General features: G+C 42.3%; 1 protein-coding gene across 10 annotated transcripts in view; it reads right to left on the bottom strand.

The window, feature by feature from the left end:
- Positions 1–20,318, bottom strand: part of epb41l2 (erythrocyte membrane protein band 4.1 like 2) — a 92,910-nt gene that overhangs the window by 23,113 nt on the left and 49,479 nt on the right. For all 10 annotated transcript variants that reach the window (XM_049589268.1, XM_049589266.1, XM_049589274.1 and 7 more), the window contains exons 7-14: positions 16,607–16,682; positions 13,636–13,732; positions 13,426–13,547; positions 12,179–12,266; positions 7,929–8,081; positions 7,750–7,847; positions 5,610–5,782; positions 3,261–3,337 (exon numbers count right to left, since the gene is read on the bottom strand). In XM_049589268.1, coding sequence (XP_049445225.1) covers positions 3,261–3,337; positions 5,610–5,782; positions 7,750–7,847; positions 7,929–8,081; positions 12,179–12,266; positions 13,426–13,547; positions 13,636–13,732; positions 16,607–16,682 — 884 coding nt within the window. The remainder of the gene's footprint in view (positions 1–3,260; positions 3,338–5,609; positions 5,783–7,749; positions 7,848–7,928; positions 8,082–12,178; positions 12,267–13,425; positions 13,548–13,635; positions 13,733–16,606; positions 16,683–20,318) is intronic.

Raw genomic sequence — 20,318 nt, 5'->3', positions numbered from 1 at the left:
CACACCAAAAATAGGTTAAAAGTGAACATAGCAGGGTTTGAGCACAGTGCAGAGTAACAGCTGTGTGCAGAAACAGTGTGAGCAGGGTGCCACGACTGGACGAAGGCTAAGACAAAGAGGTCAGTTCCACAGTGCCGGGGTGTGAGCGAGGGGGCGGAGGAGAAAAGGGTAAGTGGGGAGAATGGTCGGAACAGGAGGCATGCAGAACTGTACGGTAACACTATATGTGCACTGAACAGTGGCCGAAGTCCTGCTGTGGTACAGGACGGTGTGCCAGATGTTGAGTCAATGTCAAATCACGTAGACCTGCCTGTAATAGCTGCTCTGCTGCTATGTTAAAGGGTAACTGATGTATTTTTCAACCTGAGGCCTTCCCCCCCGTGTTTTTGTGTCTGAGTGACTGATGGACACAACAGTGTTTGAAAATGGTCCAGTACTGAGAGAGAGTGCTGCAGAACACAGTGGAAGATCAGGCTGTAATGTAATCGCTTGATCATGATGGTTTTTGTTAGTGTGAACTAAGCGTGTTTTACGATGATAAAATGACTGTTTATTTAGAGATGTCGGCTGTTGCTGGTTGAACAATAATGATCCTACTCTTTAACACAAAGGTTTATCTCTGTAGGGATCCCTTCCATAATGCTTTCACATACTTTAACTATCTACATGCTTCCTCTGGGGGACGTCATCAGGAGGCACAGCATCAGCTTTCATAGTTATGCTGATGATACGCAGCTGTACATGGCCGTGTCTCCTGATGACACAGGGCCAATTGATGCCCTTTGTAACTGCATTTTAGATATGAAGTCATGGATGGCAGCGAATTTCCTGCAGCTCAACCAGGACAAAACAGAGGTTTTAGTCATTGGTCCTGAAGGCCAGAGAGAGAAACTTTTACCAAAACTGCAGGATTTTAAACCAACACAATCTGTAAAAAATCTGGGTGTGATTTTTGACTTTGAGCTCTGTTTTATTCCACATATTAAAAACATAACAAAGGCAGGTTTCTGCCACCTTAAGAATATAGCCAGAGTCCGCCCGTTTCTCTCACAGGCCAGCACGGAGGTGCTGATGCATGCTTTTATCTCCTGTAGGTCAGATTATTGTAATGCCCTGCTCTCTGGTCTTCCCAAAAAGAGTATCTCAAATCTACAATTATTACAGAATTCAGCTGCACGAGTGCTGACGAGGACCAGAGGGCGGGAGCACATTACACCAGTTTTAAAATGGCTGCATTGGCTCCCCGTGTGTTTCAGGATACATTTTAAGGTTCTTTTATTAGTTTTTAAATGTCTTAACGGTCTTGGGCCTTCTTATTTATCTGACCTGCTTTTACCATATCAACCCTCGCGGACCCTGAGGTCCTCCGGCACCGGCCTTTTACCCATACCACAAGTTAGGACTAAAACACACGGGGAGGCGGCATTTAATTATTATGGCCCCCGATTGTGGAACAGCCTGCCGGAGAACCTCAGAGCTACAGAGACTGTTGATGTTTTTAAAAAGAGGCTCAAGACTCATCTTTTTAATTTAGCTTTTAACTGATCTCTTTATTTATCTATTTTAAATTCCTCTTATAACCGATTTATCCATCTATTATCTATTTTTTATTTATTTTTTATGTTCTTACCCTTCCTCTTTTTACGTTCTTATCTCATTTAACCTTTATCTTTTGTTATTTTAGTTAGCCTATAGGTTTTAGTTTTGATGCATTTTATGTCTCTGTTTTAGATCATTCTTACCTAGCTACTAACTCAATTTTATGAGCTAAATAGCTTTTTGTTTATTTGGTTCTTTTTATACCTGTTATCCTACCTTACTGTTTTAGTCCCTCAGCTTTTAGCTCCAGTGTTTCCTCATGGGGGCCTACCACACTGAGAGTTGTTCCTGGTCTCCTGATGGGGGTGTCGTCAGGAGACCGCTCTGACCTGGGTGGCTGTAGGGCACTGCACCTCAGTGTGGAGCCTCATGTCTGCCCGGGTCGGGGAGGTCTCTATGGCGGCGCTCCCTGTGGCCGTAGACCGTGGGCCCTCTCAGTGTGGACGGCCCCCATAGGTGGCTTTTTCCTTGCCTCGGGTCTCGGTGCTCGGCCATGTCTCTTTAGTGATAGCTAGTTTGATTTGATTTGATTTGATTTGATTTGATTTGATTTGATTTGAGCCTGTCAGTGGCAAAAACAAGCACTTTTAGTGTCATAAAATTACAATGCACAAATGCCCAGTGGTTTCATTGCAGCCTTTTTTGTAGCAGCTGGCTGAAGCGCTCTCTGTCAACACTGGACCAGTTTCAAACATTGTTGTTTCCATCAGTCACTTGGACACAAACACAGGGGAAATATGGTCCAGGTTGAACAATCCAAAAGTTAGCCTTTAAGATCCAGTGGAAATCATTAAACTGAAGATAATCATATTAATCCTGTGAGCATTAAATGAAGATGTGAAACTTTCTCCGTCCGCCATGTTGGTCTGTGTCCCCTCGTTCACTCACACGCATAATGACAGCTTAAAGCGGAGCAGTGAGGAGCCTCCTTGTTCTACAGGAGGCAAAGTTAAGTATCTAAATGACCCTGTGAAAACAGAAACCATATCAGCATATGACTCTCATCATCTACATGTACGGGTGATTTAAAGCCTCAGTAGTGACCAGATACAAGTTTGTCGTTGTTAAACGTTTGTCGTCACGTGTACAACTTCAGATGCCCCCCGTGAAACTGCTGCATGGTTCCTCACATGTTGAACGCATGTTACAATACAAGTTTGCCCACACAGGAAAAATGCTGTAATGTTGTTTGTCTCTCTCTTCAAAGCACAAACACATAAACAGTTTCAGTTGGACAATATGGACTCCTAGCTGTAGTATAATGACAGCAACAAAGGAAAAGACTTGCTGTCTAACATTAGTCTTATATTAGGGCTGCACAAGAGGAGGAGAATATCTAATATGCAATAATGTCTAATATCATGATGAGGATGTTACCTGCGATAAATAAAAAGAAACTAAGGGACACTCAGCTCTGCTGCTCTCTGTATGCTGCCAACATACAACAAAGGGTGAATAAAAAAATGAAAGGAAATTATTTCCAACATTCTTTTACTGAACAAACTGAACTTAAAGGATCGCTCAAAGAACCACTGCACTGATGATAAAAAAACTTTATATTGTGCAGCCCTAAATATATATTTTCTTTCTGTCTGTCCTTTCTTTCAGTGCACACAAATGCATGAATCCACACATGATGAAAACATCATACACACACACACCTTAGAGTCAGAGTGGAGCTCCAGGTGGGGCTCACGTCCGTTCTCAGATGTGGCTTCAGTTATGCTGATCACTGGTGCTGAGGAACGAGGAACACAAACAAAACAACACTGATAAATAACATAAACATAATCTAACACAAAGGGGCAGCTGCTGTGTGTGTGTGTTGCCTTCAGTTGTTTTTCTCCAGGGACAAAAACATTTTCCGAACATGGTCAAGGTCAGATCAACGTCTCACACACTGTGGTTTATTCATTTTATTCATACACTTCATTCATACTGTCAAATTTTTTTTTTATTTGTTTCTGTCACTTCATGAGCAGGTTTATCACAATATAGAACAATTCTTATTTTATTTCACTGTTATTTACTGTCTATTCATTTGGTATTGAAGCTTTTTCTTTGTTACTAAATATATAATTATTTACAGTATACATTTATTTCATTTTCAATTTGTTGATGGGTTTTTTTTTGTCAAGTAGGGCTACACCAATATATCACATGACCTGTGTCACATGATCCTCACATGCGCTCTTGAATTGCACCTGTTTCCACTGCATTTTACACCCTGATGACTCTCTTGATGAAACACGTTGGTTATCCATGCACTAATAAAGGACTTTAATGACAGTCAGAGTGCTTTGGGTGTATTTGTGGACTGCCTGCCTGCATATAAAGAAGTCCACACGCACATCCAAACCAAAAAAGGGCAGGTGCTGAGCCGAAAACAGTGCATACAAAAGAAGATTAAATAAGTTTAGATCAGCTCGGACTGCCTGCCCGCACCATGAACAGCTGTTGTGTGTTATCTCTTAGAAAAGGCTTCATCTGAGGCAAACACCTGCAGGTGAACAGGGTAAAGCTTTTAACAGGTATCACCATGAAAGTTCCCCAGGTGATTACTTACATTAAGATTATTTTTTTAAATGTTCTGTTTAAATATGAAAATGTGGCATCATGCAAGTAAGTATGCACTGCTTTGCATACATTTCTAGAACAGAAATCTGAACATTTGGTTAAAGACAGGCTCAAAATTCTTGTTTCATTTTGTTGACAGTCAAACCTTTCTACAGAGATAGTTCTGATATCTCTTGTTGTCACTCTACATCAGAAAATACTGTCAACAGCCATAAAAAATACATTTTCACCATAGTTTTGGGAATAAAATGTGATACTGATCAGGCTATGACTGATACATGAACAAACAGCTCTGTGTAAACCTTCAGAATATAGACAAGAATAAAAGTGTGAAGTTTGTAATATATAAATGTTACTGAAGTGGAGATTTCTGTCTCAGAGTATGAGAAAAAAATCACTTTGGGAAAACGGCCTTTAAAGATATGTATCATAAAGTTCAGTTTAGACTGGACAAAAAGACACTAGAGGTGATTAGACAGATATCACCATGAAACTCCCAGCTGATTACATACATTCAGACAAATACTATGTGTATTGCAAATTTCTGAGATTTTATGTTTACATATGCAATTTAATCAAATATGCACTTTTTGCATACATTTCCTGAACAGAAGTCTGAACTAAAATAGATCTAAATGTGCATTATCAGTGTTTTCTTTCCACTGGTCTGGACTGAAACGTGTTACAAAAGCAAAACACGCTGAAATCTTAAAATGGAGCAGTGCATGGATAAACTATGTTATCACCTGTAGTGTCTGCCATTCACAAAGATGTTGGCGTGCAGTGGGACAATGTGTCCAGCAGGGGGCAGTGTGAGACAGTGAAATCAGCTGACACATGTGAAGCAGCAGTGCACAGCTGCATGAGGTCAGATCTTTAAGCTAAATCTGGAAAACCACAAATAAACGGTATAGGCGATTTTCCCAGAACAATAAAATGTATCTGGAGCTGTAACGGCTCATTTCAAACATCATATCAGCCGTATTTGTAGAAATTAGGAAGATATCAGTCCAAGTTAAATTATAAAATGTGATCTTTTACCAATCATCCATCCCTGTCATGACATATAAGTGACCTGAGTGACTGTTATCGACATGCTGTATTTCTTTCATTGAGAGGGCCTCTATTCTTTCTGACACACGTAGCATTCCTTCTTTCCATCTCTGTCTCTGTCTCTCACTGTGTGACAGGAAACATATGCTGCAGCTATTTCCTGTATCTGGTCAGACACCAGCATTTTACATCCAAACACACACTGAAAAACACACAATCCCTCCATCCATGACCCCGCCCCCATCTGCCAGTCATTCCTCCCACTCGTCTTTTTGTCTATTCCTAGATATTGTTTAGAGTGGAGCTGGAATACTGTCTATCTGTGTCGCTTTGTGACTTGAGTGTGTGTGTGAGTGTGTGTGTGTGTGTGTGTGCGTTACCTCCATCCAGACTGCGGCTGATACGTTTGGATGAGGTGCGTTCGAAGCTGGGTGCAGGTCGGTCTATGAGGGAGCTGGCCAAGCGGGTCTGGGCCTGGGTTCGCCCGCTGTAACGGAACTTGGAGCCCAGAGTCAAGAAGCGGGCCTTGGTGGGAGGTTCTGGTGCGTTTAACCTGGAGACAGAGACAAAGGGAGGGAGAGAAGGATGGGGACATGGGGAGAGCAGCATGAATTGAAAATCTTGTGCTGCAATGAAATTTGAAGGGTAACTTCAACATGACGGGCTCAGATGTCTGACAACATTCTGGGGGTCCCGTAGGGTCCAGGCTGAGGCTACCCTGTATGTGCAAGAGAGGCCAAAATGTTTCCAGGCAACTCTTCCCTTAACAGGATATTAAAGCTTATTCCTCCCTTCTCTTACGCACACAGACATTCAAACACGGCACACACTCGCGGCAACTACAAACACAGCAGTGATGAGCACCTGGTTCATCTTCTGTGTGTGTGTGTGTGTGTGTGTGTGTGTGTGTGTGTGTATTGCCCCAGGCATCAGACTGTTTAAACAACCACAAGATACACTCGCTCAAATATTTTCAGGAGAGAGACCCGGCCTTTTGTTGAGCCTGATAAAGCAAACATTCCTGCATTGAACATTATCTAACAAGCTGTTCCAGTTACTCTAAACTCACCGTGTGCATACACTTGCTTCATACATCCTTTTCCCACCAACATTAGCGTGTATATGCAGCTTTTTTAAATCTAGGATCACCCACAAAAAATAAATGATAGCCTTCTTTCCCACTGTGGGCAGTCAAGCACACAGGATAGACCAGTGGTTCCCAACTGGTGGGTCGCAGGTCCATTCTGAATGGACTGCAAGTGACTCTTGTATGTGTCAAGTTTGTAACAAAACACACTTTATTTTGAAATACAGGGAACTTCCAGCACAGAGCTTTATTTTGAAGTGCTGCTCCCTGCCGTAGACTGAGTGACTAATGGACAGCTACTTGACAGAGACAGCAAACTAGCTCAACGACACGGCCAAACGCAAGTAGGATGCTGAATATATTAAAACGTTTGGACCTTAAACTGATGACTGAAGGGAAATCTTGACCCTGTGGCTGGACCAGTTGGGAACCACTGGGACAGACTATTTACAGATGGAATAAAAATAGCTCTGATATTAAGAACATTCTCCCTAAAAAAATTAAGGAAGTCCTCACATGTAAAGAGCGATGCTTCTGAACAGGAGGATGTGACAGAGTTTAAAACATTACAGAGTGCTCTGGGATTATGGCAGATTGTGTTAATATAGTATTGATTACTGGAAGTTTTGACAGTCTGCTGGTATTTAACCAAGAGATCCATCATCATTTTAAAAGGGATCTGCAGTTTATCCTACTTCCAGCTTCGCTCTGCCCATTGTTAAGAACGCACCAGTGAACAGGGTGAAAAGAATAAAGCAGCATAGAGGCCAGTGAAAATGTTTTGGTGATTACTTAAAGGGATAGCGCACCCAAAAATGAAAATTCAGCCATTATCTACTCACCCATATGCCGAGGGAGGCTCAGGTGAAGTTTTAGAGTCCTCACATCACTTGCGGAGATCCAAGGGGAGAGGAGGTAGCAACACAACTCCACCTAATGGAGGCTGACGGCGCCCCAGATTCAAACGTCCAAAAACACATCATTGAAACCACAAAATATCTCCATACTGCTCGTCCGTAGTGATCCAAGTGTCCTGAAGCCCCGACATAAAAAGCTGTTTGGAAAAACCTCATTTGAACTCTGTTTTTAGCCTCACTGTAGCCTGTAGCTCTGACTGCCAGAGCTTAGATCACTACGGACGAGCAGTATGGAGATATTTTGTGGTTTCAATGATGTGTTTTTGGACGTTTGAATCTGGGGCGCCGTCAGCCTCCATTAGGTGGAGTTGTGTTGCTACCTCCTCTCCCCTTGGATCTCTGCAAGTGATGTGAGGACTCTAAAACTTCACCTGAGCCTCCCTCGGCATATGGGTGAGTAGATAATGGCTGAATTTACATTTTTGGGTGCACTATCCCTTTAAAACAAAAGCCAGACAGTGGAGTGTTAGCAGGTGTTTCGTCCACTGAGGAAGGGGCTATCATGTGTAGTTCTACCTGAAGAAACTGTGATTCTCCACGCAGACTTTCCACAGCCTTTTGGCAGATCGATGATTCTGGAGTTTGAATCCCACCGTGCTCTCAAACTGCTCCGTCTACCAGAAGAAACATGAAATGATGAGTAAATCTCATTATCTACAGCCTGTATGTGTGTGTGCATGTGTCTGGTCACAAACCTCTCCTGGTCTGATCTTGATGTAGAAGTTGTTCCTCTTGTATGAGATCTTGAGTATTTTAGGCCAAGCGAAGCGATTTATCCGAAGCCTGTCTTTGTAAACCAGGAGCCCGTTGGCGCACACACCCAGCATGATGTCCACGCCCTCAGAGTCCTTCAACAGATTCAAATGTATAACAACATATCTTATCATGACGTAATTGATTCATCTCCGCGAAGCTTCCGCCTGTTTGTCTAAATCACATCATACTGTACATCAATTGATTTTTAAAGTAGTCTGCTTAAGGTCAACAGAAACTCGATTACCCCCCCCACACACACACACACACACACACACACACACAGGCGCTGTCATTCAGTACAACTCTAACATGGTCAGCTGACTCAAGCTTTTAAGGCCATGTGGTAATGGTGAGGGAGGTATTGATTACAGTAGCAAATTTACACAGGAAAAATCAGTTGGACTAATGGAGCGTGCAACATGTTGATAATGGACAGTTTTAGCGGGACACACAAACATATCACATGGCCTTGACATGCTATCAGCCTCTCATCGATATCTGCTCTCCTGGCAGATACCTTTTAGCACTTTGGCTTGGACACACTGACTCCATGGGAAAACACTTGCTTTGTGTGGTTTCTGTGAGAGAACAATGGATCTTCAGTGACTGCAGCAGGAAGGGTTTGATGCTGAGATTACATTAGTCACTCACTCTGGAAGTCTGTGTCTCAGTTTGACAGGTTACAAGTCATAAACAAAGAAAACAAAACATCTTCGCGTCATGTGCCACTCGTTAATCAAACCAATACATTCAGATTATAGACTGAAACAAGTGCATTTGTTCCTGACGATACGTCTCACAGAGACCACCTGCAGTTCAAACATTTTATCTTAAAGGAACAGCGGCGGCCATGTTCCTTCAGGCTCTGCAGCACAGTCAAGCACCAACTTAGAGAATGGTGACCTGCTCTCACTGAATCAGTCACACTCACCCAAAATACGTTTCGATATCAGCTAAACTACAAACAGCACTAACTGGAGAGGAGGGAGCAGATTCAGCTACAAACAGTGGCAGCAGGCGGCACCCATCAGGCACCCAACACACAGCTGCTGAGCTGAGAGGCACTACAGTGATCGACACCTCCCTCCACTCGCTGTAAACTAACGTTATAAGAGAAGAGTGCATGGTTTGTGTTTAAGATTGCGGCAGCTAGGGCTGTACGATTACGGCCAAAATGATAATCACAATTATTTTGATAAATATTGAGATAAGGATTATTTCTCATGATTAATCATCGTTTTCTGGGATAAAATATTTTCATTGCGCTTAAAACAATAATAAAGAACAATAAATGAAGCACTGGTTTTACTTCCACGTTGTCCTTCTTCACCTGAATTCAGTGCATCTCCTACAGATACGTATCCACTGCTGCTGACGCTGGACAGGGACTAATGGTAACGGTGATGTTAGTGACGTTATTCTTCTTGGCTTTCATGCATTCATTACACTGCAAGTGTTTTTTTTTTCAGGTGGTTTAACAAGTTAGTTGTTAGTCACATGCACACTTTACATATGAGTTGTTCTCTCCTACATCTGAAATACTTCAGTCAATGATGTCTGATGATTTTCATTTTGCCCGTCTGTTTTCCCCAGGCGGCTGCAGCAGGGTGCACACGTAGCAGCTGTTAAGGAAGCGCTTGATTTTTACATGCAGTTTTCTGTAAATGGAGCACACGTCTTGAACGTCAGTATCACAATCAGTCATGTTCTTTTAATTGTGGGAAGGCAAAATCAGGACTGTGATCAATATTAGATTAATTGTGCAGCTCTAACTGCCGACTGTTCTAAATGACTATAAAAATAACGATTAGTAAAGAGTGTATTTTGTTCAAAACAGGCAAAATCATAATCTCCTTGATGGAAGGAATAACAAAAAAATCAATGAAAGCACAACTGTAGAACATGATTGTTCACTGACCATCCTAAAAAAGATGTGAGGCTGCTGACCTGTCCTGACAACAAACAACAAGTGAACGGTTAATTTACATTTCTGAAGGACAGGCGCCTCAAAAAGTTAATGTCGAGCTCTGCAATCTGTTCTTCATATATTTAATATTACTTAACATTCAATTGCAAAAATAAACAATGGCAGCTATGATGTAACAGTCTAGGTGGACTTTGAGATAACAGTGATGAATATTATTAGAAAAAACAGAACTGAATTAAATCTTAAAGGGATAGTGCACCCATAAATGAAAATTCAGCCATTATCTACTCACCCATATGCCGAGGGAGGCTCAGGTGAAGTTTTAGAGTCCTCACATCACTTGCAGAGATCCAAGGGGAGAGGAGGTAGCAACACAACTCCACCTAATGGAGGCTGACGGCGCCCCAGATTCAAACGTCCAAAAACACATAACTGAAACCACAAAATATCTCCATACTGCTCGTCCGTAGTGATCCAAGTGTCCTGAAGTTGTTTGGAAAAACCTCATTTGAACTCTGTTTTTAGCCTCATTGTAGCCTGTAGCTCTGACTGCCAGAGCTTAGATCACTACGGACGAGCAGTATGGAGATATTTTGTGGTTTCAATTATGTGTTTTTGGACGTTTGAATCTGGGGCGCCGTCAGCCTCCATTAGGTGGAGTTGTGTTGCTACCTCCTCTCCCCTTGGATCTCTGCAAGTGATGTGAGGACTCTAAAACTTCACCTGAGCCTCCCTCGGCATATGGGTGAGTAGATAATGGCTGAATTTTCATTTTTGGGTGCACTATCCCTTTAAAAACCTCCACCCTGGAGTACTGTCAGATATCACAGTTTGAATTCTCAAAGCAGTCGATGACTCTGTAATAAAGTCTTGCAATTTGCTTTATTAATGCACCTGCTGTATTCAGGTGTTTTCCCTGCTGCTGCCAGATCATTCAATCTTAAATTCAATCCCCAGCAGGTTAAAAAACCACTGACTGGACTGTAAGATAAAGACACTGAAGCTGTTATCTTCTGCAGTGCTGTCTTTGCATTGTGACACACATTCATTACAAGTAACTTTGTTTTTGCTGCCACAAGTATTTCTTGCTGCTGACGTTGACGTAACCTGACCTAACGGCCGACTTCATTCACTCAAGCGCATCTTTTGTTCAAGTTCAAGTTTAGTGCGTGTCTTGTCACTGATTTTGTGGCTATTTTTGTCTCAATACACCTGATAGTTACAGCATATGTCTGGTGTATATTTACATTTAGTATTTTTATTAAGTACTTTTAATTTGCATTCTTTGGTCATTTGCATAGTAGATGTTCATAATATGTGTATACTGCAGTATGCTTTATCTATACTATGCATCTTGTGCTTCTGCTGCAGTGACACTTCCCTGTGCAGGCTCAAGAAAGTTTATCTCCGTTATCTCTCAGTCAATTTAAAGTTTTTGTTTAATGCCAGTGCAGAACGTTGAATCCATAAAAATGCAAACCCTTCAGTGTGACAATGAGCCAGCACCTTGTTACTGAAGTAACTCAATGGTGTCAAATTTTATTCCTATTAAACAGAGGAAAGTGCATTTGTGCTCGGCCACTATGACTCTGATGAAACAGCATTTCGGGGGTTTCTCTGTGGGCCTTGGGTTCATGAAACTTGCACAACAAATTAATGGCACAGGACGGAAATAGATCTGCTCCTTGAATTCCCACAACTTTGGTATGCCAGAACAGAGACTTGCAACATTTGAAGCGCTCTCTCTGCTGCTCTCATCTTTTCCCCTGGTTCTCCCTCTGTGTTGCAAACAAGTGGAGCATGCCCTTAAAGAGGACTCGCCTCTTTTCTCTCTCTCAAGGATCTGTCCCCATCTCACTCTAACCTCGTCTCTGTCCGTCATGTCTTTGTCTTCTCTGTATCCTCCATCTCACATCCTCTCTTTCTATTTCCAGACTCCCTCCCTCTCTCTCTGTCGTGCATATTTCCCCCTTTTTTTCCCTGCCCGTCTCGCACAAAGACACGAAAATACTCAGACGCACATGGAAACATGCACACACTCTGCTGATGACCTGCTATCCCAGTGAGAGAGACTGGCTGTTCCCATGGCAATGGCCTCCCTGAGTGTTTGTACAGCTGACACACAGAGATACACAGATGCTGCGACACAAACATGCACACACACTGCTGCACTCTCTCTCTCCACATCAAAGCGACTGAGCTAATCCCCTGATGTCAACAACAATGGAAACAAGAGGAGAGGATTCATTCATTTATTCATACCTTAGCATGGTGCAGGTCCACCCCGTACATGGACAGCTTCTTGGCATTTTCTAGAAACTGGGCATCGGCCTGTGCTGGTGTCATTCCCCTAAACAATAAGATAAATACATTACTACAAACACACTCAGATTAAAGGAAAACTAAAGTATTTTTCAACCTGTCCCATATTCTCGCATGTCGACTAATGAGAACAATATAACTGGTACAATATTAAGAGCGCTGCAGCTGGCAGTGGCAAAACAGGCTGTGATTTAACCGACTGGGGCAATTATGCACCGTCAATTTACGTCCACTAAAAGTGTTTGTTTTTGTCACTGACAGGCTCAGATTGTTATTGTAAGGGTCTGACAACTTATGGAAAGGATCTCTACAGAGATGGACCTTTTTGTTAAAGAGTAAGATCCTTTTGTTTAACCAGAAACAGCCGTGAAATCACTATCACCAAACCCACCAGACTCCATTTAAATAAACAGCAGTTTTATCATAATAAAACACGCTTAATTCAAAGCCCACAGAAACAAAATTAAACTCACAAAAGCTGTTGTGGTTTGTCTTTTAACTTTTCCAACAATCACCAACTCTGGTTTGATTGAAATAAACCCTTAATTTACCCCTTTAGATGTGAAAATACACTGGGTCTATACACGCTACGGTGACTGTTTATTTAAATGGAGTCTGGTGGGTTTGGAGACAGTGATTTCAGGGCTGTTTGTGGTTAAACAAAAGGATTACTCTTTACCAAAAACATCTATCTTTGTAGGGATCCTTTCTATAATGTTGTCAGACACTTACAATAACAATCTGAGCCTGTCAGTAGCAAAAAATTGCACTTTAAGTGGCTGTAAATTGACAGTGCATACGCCTTGAGTGGTCACATTGCAGCCTGTTTCCCTCTGCCAACTGCAGCAGTCTCGCTCAATACTGGACCAGTTTGAAAAATTGTCGTTCCTATAGTCACTTAGACATAACAACATGGCATAAAAGGGCCCAGGTTGAAAAATATCAAAGTTACCCTTTAACAACTGTATCATGGCATAAATTCATTAGGTTTGAATTCTCAGAATCAGAATCAGAAATACTTTACTGATCCCCGAGGGGAAATTATTTATGTTACAGTGAAGATCCAGTTATGGTCCCTTCACTACAGGTGTTATAAACATAAGTAAACATATATTCAGCTTACAGTGACAAGGAAAAGACAGATATACTTGTCTCTGACTGCTTCTGATTGCTGCTCTCTCTCTGACCTGTGAGATTTGTGGAGCTCAAGAATCTTCTCCTCCATCTCTTTATTCTGATTGGGTGCAAAGGTCAGCTGACTGACGTCCAGAAGCCGAGGCTGGTCAGGTTCATAGTCACCGAATTCTGCCTGTGAACCAAACAGAGGCAGCCAAATCACATACACTGATACACAAAACACAGACATACACTGGATCCATCCATATAGTGTGTTCTACCTGCAGTGTGTATGACCCCAGCAGAGCGTGAGTGACAAATGAGCAAGGCAGCCGTCCAGAAGCCACATCTTCACGGAGCTGCAGACACAACAGGTACCTGCAGGAGAGGAAAAGGATTTAGTTGAAACTACTCACAGCAACAACAACAACAAAGCCTCGCTCTAAACCTGTCTTTGAACTGAAACCAGCTCCATTGTTCATGACAATAATAAAGTGACCCGAGCAGCCACATTGCCTCCTGTGAGGCCTGGAGCACGGGGTCAGCTGGTGCAGATTAAATGTCTTTGCAGGTGCAGTGTTTGTTGTTTAATTTTCTTAGTGTGGCGGTTTGTTGGGATAACCTTACATCTAATCCCCACCGTGACATCCCCAAACTCAGCTGCATAACGTGTGCGTTGTAGCTGAACTGAACTGTGCGGTGGTTGTGTGGATTCACAGCGATTCAGTGCGGGCTGTCTTCTGCTGTAAACCTTTATGGAAGAATTCATTATGTGAATGGAGCTTCTGTGTGAATGACTAATTCAGACACCTCAGGGTGCTGGTAGATGTATCATCCTGGCTGCATTCAAACTCGCTGTGGCGGGACCTGCTGACATGGAGGCTTAAACTCCAGTCATCCAGTTACAGCGGCTCTCTTCACTGGGCAAACACACTGCCTCAGAACAATAATGAATTTCACCGTGTTAATACGGGTCATGACTGGATGAAAAATACTTCATTTTAAAGCATCACTTCTTGTTTACATTTGAATAAATACAATAATACTGTAAAACCAGATACAAAAAGGTAAAAAATACAAATATAGCAACGTGAGGAGAAACAGCCACTCAATGCAAGTCAGCTGTTGGTGCTTGTCGAGGTGAGTGTGTGCGTGTCAGAGAGTGCATGTCCTCGATTAGCCTTTAGCTACAACCATCAGAGAAGTTGTTCGCTCCATTAGACATACACTCCAACCTAAATGCTGCGTGCTTGGAGCATGCCTGAGTGTGTGTGTGTGTGTGTGTGTGTGTGTGTGTGTGTGTGTGTGTGTGTGTGTGTGCATGCATACGTACACATGAATTAGCAATGTGCACAAGGCAAAGTTGTGGGCTGTTTTTTTTTTTAACTCTTGTTTTGTATTACAGGCGTTACACATGCAAATCGATTTTCAAAGTGAAATTTTAAAGCTGCACTAAGCGACATTTTTGCATTAACAAGGGATCAAATGGAGAGAACTATCATCTCATTCTGCAGTTCATCACACCTCTATGGAGCCTTTGAGCATCTCTGAGCTCAGTGTTTTCTTTTTCAGTGTTTCAGTGTCCTCTAACTGCAGTCATCAATCCCCACACTGCTTTGCTTTGGATAAAGTTGTGTGGTAACGTTAGACCACAACATCAACTCAACGTGAATAAGATTAACAATGATGTCTACATCTGTTCTAAGGTAAGTCAACATTGTGTTTGACGGCAACCAGATGCGGTTCACAAGCGTACACTGTGACCTGTAAATTTTGGCTTGTAATTTAAGCTTTTCATCGACCTTCTCAACAATAAAATGATGAATATATCCCTCCAATGCGTAGTTTAGGCCCTTTTGGTTACTTCTCAATGACATCTGATCGTTATGTCTCCAAAAATCATCAGTTGCCTCCTGTGAAATGCCGTGTACTGTGACACCTGCCATAGCGCCGGTCACTGAATGTTGATAGTTTGTCCGAGTGAGTGGAGGGGGCGTGGCTTAGCCATAGGTCAATGAGTGTGCGACACAGTCTGCCTCCTGAGCCACAACCACTCCGTTAACTCCAAATAAATGTTATTCTGTCTGCTGAAGTTGTGAAGTTGTGAACAGACAGCTGTTTACCAGTCTCAGAACCCATCGGCTCTGACAATGATAAAGCTTCTGGGGCAACGGCCAATATTCTGAGAGATCCACTGCTGAGTCATATCTGGGCAAAAACTTCCTCTTTTGTGTGCTGGTAATTTTGGCTACTCTCTATATTTGCAGATAAAGTTTAAAAAGCTACTCAAACAATAGTTGATGGGTTAATGTGTTCTGCTTCCCTACACTGACTGTTAACCTGCTGTTCAAACGTGACAGGTCAATACCACTCAGACCACGAATGGAAACCAGAATGCTTACGAAAGCAAGATCTTGTCCTGTTGCCTACAGATTCTGTATGCAGATATCTGTTCATAGAAATTAACCGTTTGCTAACAAACACTCTAGAAGTATCTGAAAAGAGGAAAATATGTCATGTCAAAGTTTGTTTACAGTTTTTTGCCCCCACTTGGTAAACATCGGTACATCTCTAACGTGTGTGTGTGTGTGTGTGTGTGTGTGCTTGTACTTGCTACATCATTAGGACAGAAGACAAGTTTTTAACCAACAGAGTGAGGCCGTTTTTGGAGAGTGGGGACATTTTTGCCAGTCCTTACTTCTTCAAAGGCCTGTTTGAGGGTAAAGACTTGGTTTACAGGGTTCAGGCTACGATTAGGTTAGTGCAGCGCTTCTCAAATGGTGTGATAACCACACATTATTATGGCAATATTCAACTGGGCCTGTACAAAAAGTTATGAATTCATTTCTAATTGACTGTATCAGTATGTTGTGTGCACCCATTTCCTAATAAAGAGGCAAACTCTGGCTATAATATGTAATTTAATTAAAAAAAACCTTAATGGGGGAGCGATTTGTTAACATTCACACGTGGAAATTTTAAGTGTGTGTCACATAAAATGCCCTGATTGGCAGCCAGTGATAGGGATGAAAACATTTAAAAGGAGAAAGCCGTGAGTGGGACAATGGATCACTTCATTGTGCAGAGCAAACTACAGCAAAGCACCAGCGAAGACAACCTACCACTGAAATAGAGTCAGTCAGGAGACAGTATAACGAAACCTACAAGTAGTACAAGATTGTGTGTGTGTGTGTGTGTGTGTGTGTGTGTGCCTGTGTGTGCCTGTGTGTGTGTGTGTGTGTGTGTGTGTACCTGGTAATGTCTTCAGTGAGCAGTGAGGGGTCGGGAGGGTAGAACTTGACGTTGAATGCAAACTGCCAGTTGTTGCCTGGAGGAAGAGACATTATTATTCAGAGAGAGTTTCAGCACAATAACATTATATATGTATGTATGACAAGCACAGGGGATTATGGACATATGAGAATCTAAAATGGGAGTCACAGCGTTATGATCAGTGTCGTCTTTATGTCTATGCACTAACATCCACCCCTCTGCCTGTCTGACCCAAATGTATGTGAGTTTCAGTGACAGAGAGGGAGAAGTGGATGTGAGTGAGTTCTAATGCAGAACAGATTTCAGACTGTTCTAAGCCTGGTACATCACGCACACATGCATAAATACATACAAACAAATACAGCGGCAGATCTGGTATTGCATAACCTCATTCAAATACCAAACTGTAATCTTGTCATCAGAAACAAAGGCACGCAACATCACCATAACATCTCCATCACTGTGTCATCACAGGGTTTCATATCAATCTTCACTTGGCTCCGACTTCCTATTCTCATCCCCACAGACCACACTGCCCTGCCTGCCACCTTCTCTACTGCATGGCTCCACCCAGCAACACACACACACACACACACACACACACACACACTCAATATAAGATGGAGATCACATCGTCTGGAAAATTCCATCCGGGAAAAGCTGACATCACATCAAGAACCATTTCCTCCTCCAAGGTCACACACAAGTCCTACGTATGCACACATGTGACGAGCACACACACACACAGCACATACACAACCACAGACGTGCAGACACAGAGCCTTCACAGCTGTATCCCAGAGGAGCAGGAAGAGCGACGGACACTGTGAAATGACACGAGGAAGCTCAACAATGACGCTCTCTATCTGTGCAAGACGCAACACGTGAGGTCACGACAAGGTGAAATATTCATTTTCCGTTTTATGACGACACGGTGTTTTGTCTAATTCTTTCCACAGATTTAATTTTTGTAACTTAATATACAGAAATGGAAAATCATAAATGCAGATAGCGCTGTTCCATAGCCTGTTTGTATGGATGTGTGTTACTGTATGAGATGTGTGTGTGGGAGTGAGACTGACTGTGTGTGTGTTTTTGGCAGCTTTAAGTGCTTTAGGAGTCTCTTGTGACCGTTTCATCTTTCTACACGACCACGCGCCACCCATCAATCCACCCCATGACGCACTGAATATACACATTCTGATACATATACACATGCTCTACTTCAGCCCCCTACGTCGACTACAATTCCAGACAATAACTCCCCCTCCAGTCCGTATGTCTCTCCCACAGTCTTTTCGGGTGACTTATAGTGTGTCGCAGGAATGACATATTTTGCAAGTTAGCATTGCTCTGGTTCCCTAAACAAAAAGCTCCGATTTTTCTGTTGGATTTCGGATTATTGCTGAAAACAGCCTCTGAGGCAAATACAATGTAGGATACATACATGTGTTTTTAGCACATGAACACCATGTTTTGAGCTCCGCACTAGAAATGACCTGCCCGTGTCTACACTGGTATTTTTGCTTACTGTGATGTCATTTCTTGGAGCTTCTTCAAGTGCTTCATATCCCCAAAATCTGCACAACCTAAGCTGAAAGGTTATGTATATAACTGAAGACTCAAAGAACAGCATGCACATCCAAAAATGATAAAAAGTGCACAAATACAAAAATAAAACAACAGGTCCGCACACCAGAAACTGCTCCTTCTGTTTAAATTGTGCCATAAAAAAAATAAAATTCATTCAATTTTACAAAATAAAGACACAAAACATATTGATTTCTACATGTAGAAACATCAACAAAATATTTTTTAACACTCCTTAAGTTATCTGAAGTGTGTACATTATCTAGTTTTTGAGGTGTGTTCATTTTTATGAGCAGACTGCAGATATGTTTGATAGTTTCATCATTCATTCCTCAGGTGCAACCTCATGTTTCCACACGGTTTTGTGCTACATACGAGGTAAGGTGACGCATAAAACATGATGACGTGGAAGCCTGACATTTATCCCTCTGCTGCAAAAAGCATGAATGCAAGGCACCCACTAGCTCACCTGGTAGAGCAGGTACCCCATGTACAAAAGGCTGTGTTGCTGCCACAGCGGCCGCAGGCTCGGTTTCCACCCATGGCCCTTTCACACTAAAGCTGTCCCATTAGATAAAGGCAAAAAGCCCCTCCAAAAAAATCTATGACAAAAACAATGAATGCTCTAGTTATTATGGTATTTATCTTAGATCGATTTAAACAGGTTCATGCAAAAAACCATCCCCCGCAATCATCCGCGAGACAACTGTGTTTAAAGGGTTAATTGTTTTGAAGCATAAATACAATCGGCAGGAGTAAAAAGCTGACTAACGAACCAAACCATGACTACGTGACTTCCACGTCACCACCACACAGACACTGTAAAGTAGGGTTGGGTCGGTATGAGAAAAAAAAAACAGTGAGGTTTTTGTGAAAAACTGCATCAAGTCGGCAATACTGGATTTTCGCCACTTGGGGGTGCAACTGACTCATTTAAAATAAAAAACGACCAGAGGACAACAGAGTGACAGTAAGGGGGCGATCACACAGAAATGAGAAGCTCGAGACGTCTAGGATGCTTCAAAGATGCTTGAAACGCTGGAAGCACTTATTCAATGCGTGCTAGCTACTGCCGTCTGACGCTCAAAAAGTTGAAAATATTTTAACTTTTCAGCGTCTAAAAGGAGCGTCTACAAAAACGTGCGTCTAAAAAGACGCCGGAAAAACGCCCGTCTAAAAAGATGAACGCCGGTCGGATGCGCCGTATCATAGGAAAACAATGGTTTTACTGGCGTCGCGTTTCTAGCGTTTCATCTCTGTGTGATCGCTCCCTAACGCATTGTTTCTTTTATTCCTTACAAATTAATTTGCAGGTTTAGCTTATTCAATCAGTGCAAACAAGGATTGCCTCCTTCGTCTGGCTCAAAGCCAAAGTGTTGCCATATTGGCACATTCTTTGATTTCTTCGAGACTAAACTGTCCGCCATTATCGACTCCCCGTCACTGTTACACAAACTCCAGGCTACAGTAGAGGCCTCGGCACATGCGCACTCACACCCCCTAGCTCAGTCCCTGCCACACCTCCACCCCTGGTCCAAGACGGAGTACCAAACTGAATTGGTATTACCGAGAACCGACCCAACCCTACTGTAAAGCCGTGTTCGGCGTGACCTAACCTCTATAGTCTCATTTAGCCACATGTTAGCAGCTGCCGTCAAAATTCACGAGTGAGGTGATAACTGACAGATTTTATGTTGTCGAACAAAACATGAAACCATCATTAGCTTGTGTTCACCACAGACCTTGTTTCAGGCAGCTAACCAAAAACTCATTCAAAAAAACACCATTGACTTTGAGACAAGGAAACTCATTTCCTGGTTTAAGGACTCTTTGCTGCACCACTCTGTTCCTTTAAAGGATATTTTTCTACATTATATAGCAATATGTAGTTTAAGTAAATTAGTGACTCATGAAAAAGTAGGAATATGACCACAAATTATAAAATATTCTTTCCCTGATGATGCTCTACTTAAGCATACGCAGGTGCTGTTTGCTCTTATCGTAAAAACCAAACTGGCTGCAAATGTACCGTGACAGTGCACTGAGAGAGTGAGCACAGTGAGACAACAGACACTATAAAGGTTAGTTTGATTGTGGAGAG

The sequence above is a fragment of the Epinephelus fuscoguttatus genome, linkage group LG11, assembly GCF_011397635.1.
Source record: "Epinephelus fuscoguttatus linkage group LG11, E.fuscoguttatus.final_Chr_v1".
Classification (NCBI taxonomy): Eukaryota; Metazoa; Chordata; class Actinopteri; order Perciformes; family Serranidae; genus Epinephelus; species Epinephelus fuscoguttatus.
The sequence above is the reverse complement of the archived record's forward strand: the minus strand, read 5'-3'. Positions and strand labels throughout refer to the sequence as shown.